This window comes from Centropristis striata, chromosome 20, assembly GCF_030273125.1.
Source record: "Centropristis striata isolate RG_2023a ecotype Rhode Island chromosome 20, C.striata_1.0, whole genome shotgun sequence".
Lineage (NCBI taxonomy): Eukaryota > Metazoa > Chordata > Actinopteri > Perciformes > Serranidae > Centropristis > Centropristis striata.
The window spans coordinates 35,154,698-35,157,197 of NC_081536.1; the positions used below are offsets into that span (position 1 = coordinate 35,154,698).

At 37.7% G+C, this 2,500-nt stretch overlaps 2 protein-coding genes across 2 annotated transcripts in view; both read right to left on the reverse strand.

Moving 5' to 3' along the window:
- tspan14 (tetraspanin 14) overlaps nucleotides 1-376 on the reverse strand; it is a 10,085-nt gene extending 9,709 nt beyond the window's left edge. The window contains exon 1 of the mRNA XM_059359856.1: nucleotides 302-376. The gene's annotated coding sequence lies outside the window, so the exon portion shown is untranslated. The remainder of the gene's footprint in view (nucleotides 1-301) is intronic.
- A 573-nt stretch (nucleotides 377-949) lies between these two features.
- LOC131993811 (cytochrome c oxidase subunit 7A-related protein, mitochondrial-like) overlaps nucleotides 950-2,500 on the reverse strand; it is a 2,610-nt gene continuing 1,059 nt past the window's right edge. Inside the window, exons 2-3 of the mRNA XM_059359862.1 lie at nucleotides 1,421-1,555; nucleotides 950-1,243 (exon numbers count right to left, since the gene is read on the reverse strand). Of these exons, the coding sequence (XP_059215845.1) occupies nucleotides 1,109-1,243; nucleotides 1,421-1,555 (270 nt within the window). The 3' untranslated portion in view covers nucleotides 950-1,108. The remainder of the gene's footprint in view (nucleotides 1,244-1,420; nucleotides 1,556-2,500) is intronic.

Consider the following 2,500-nt stretch of genomic DNA (forward strand, 5'->3'; position numbering starts at 1 on the left):
TTCCTGTAAAAAGAGGAAGTTTAGTGTTAGCTTAGCTTAGCCGAAGCTAACCTGTAGTTTTCTCTTGTTTTATTTTACCGTTAATCACCGGGACGGTACCGGGCAGAGCCGTTAAACCGTTAAATAAACCTTAATTAGCCGTTAAAGCTAACAGTTCCTGTGTGTTGCGAGCTAACAGGAAACAGCTAATGCTAACTGTTGAGCTGTCTTACCTTCAGGCCGACAAACACACACATTAATACTGCTTTATCAGCTCTAAACAAACAAACAAACAAACAAACAAACAAACAAACAAACCCACCCTCCTGATAACTTTTCTTCTCCTTCTTCTTCTTTTTCTGTTTTTATTTCCGCTCGGAACAAAAACAGAAGTTGTTCTTCTTCGTTGGTTCTTTTGTTGGTAGACAGAAAGGTTACAGGTGTGTTACCGCCACCTGCCGACGAGAAGAAGAACTGCAGGTAAAACACTGACACCTGATTTAACTCTATAATACTATAATATAATATAATATAATATAATATAATATAATATAATATAACACAATAAATATGATATATATAAGGTGTGTGTAATGTTTATTTTGCATGTATTTGTCTTATTTTTTATTGTTTTTATATTTATTTTTTATAAACTCCTGTCTATCTTGAGCTGCTGTTCACACTTAACTTATTTCGTCTTATTTCTTATTATCTCTAACATGAGTTATTATCTCTAACATGTAAAAGTTCACACAAAATGACTTAAAAAAGACACAAAAAGACACAAAATGACCAAAAAGATACAAAAATGACTAAAAAAAAGTCACTAAATGACAAAAAAGGCACAAATACACAAAATGACTAAAAAAAGACAAAAAATGACTAATTAAAAAAAAACACAACATGACTATGTCCAAAAAATATATATACATTATCTCTATAATCTGAATCACACACAGACAGATTATTGTTTTACAACAAAATAAACTTTATTTTTATTGTTCATTCTCCACACTAAATGTTTTCTGTACAGTGTTTTCTGCAGAGCTCAGTTTTACGGACGGTCCTAAAATGTCTCGCTGTCCCTCCCCCACGCAGACACGTCTCGTCCAATCAGAGCGCAGCAGCATCACTTGGGCTGAGCGGCGTTGAGGAGCGCCACCAGGCAGTAGAGAGCTCCGCCCACCGTCAGGCTCATGGTGGTCCGGTACAGCATCCGGTCCAGCAGACCCCCCTTCAGGTGGACCGGGACGCCATCAGACCGCTGACCCCCCGAGACAAGATGACATCATCAGACAGAGAGAAACTCTTCAGAGAGAGACTCTTCAGATATTGTTTAAAGATAAAATATCATCTGACAGAAATCGCCATGGTGACGGTCGCCCGAGGCCCCGCCCCCGAGGCCCCGCCCCCACCCTGCCTGATGATGTCATGGCGTTACCTGGAAGAGTTTCTGCAGGTCGGGGACTTTGTTGGCTCCCAGGAAATCCACCTGACTTCCTGCTTCAGACACCAGCTTGGTCGGAGACGCGAAGATGGCGGGAGGACGGACGGGAGGGACGCCTGGACGCAATCCCTGAGGACAGACAGGAGACGGCCACGATGTAAACACTGTAAACACTGTAAACAATGAATGTAAACACTGGATGTTAACACTGTAAACACTGTAAACAATGAATGTAAACACTGGATGTTAACACAGTAAACACTGTAAACAATGAATGTAAACACTGGATGTTAACACAGTAAACACTGTAAACAATGAATGTAAACACTGGATGTAAACACTGTAAACACTGTAAACAATGAATGTAAACACTGGATGTTAACACTGTAAACACTGTAAACAATGAATGTAAACACTGGATGTTAACACTGTAAACAATGAATGTAAACACTGGATGTTAACACTGTAAACACTGTAAACAATGAATGTAAACACTGGATGTTAACACAGTAAACACTGTAAACAATGAATGTAAACACTGGATGTTAACACTGTAAACAATGAATGTAAACCCTGGATGTTAACACTGTAAACACTGTAAACAATGAATGTAAACACTGTAAACACTGTGAACAATGTAAACAGTGAATGTAAACACTGGATGTAAACACAGTAAACACTGTAAACAATGAATGTAAACACTGGATGTTAACACAGTAAACACTGTAAACAATGAATGTAAACACTGGATGTTAACACTGTAAACACTGTAAACAATGAATGTAAACACTGGATGTTAACACAGTAAACATTGTAAACAATGAATGTAAACACTGGATGTTAACACTGTAAACACTGTAAACAATGAATGTAAACACTGGATGTTAACACTGTAAACAATGAATGTAAACACTGGATGTTAACACTGTAAACACTGTAAACAATGAATGTAAACACTGGATGTTAACACTGTAAACACTGTAAACAATGAATGTAAACACTGGATGTTAACACTGTAAACACTGTAAACAATGAATGTAAACACTGGATGTAAACACAGTTAACACTGTAAAC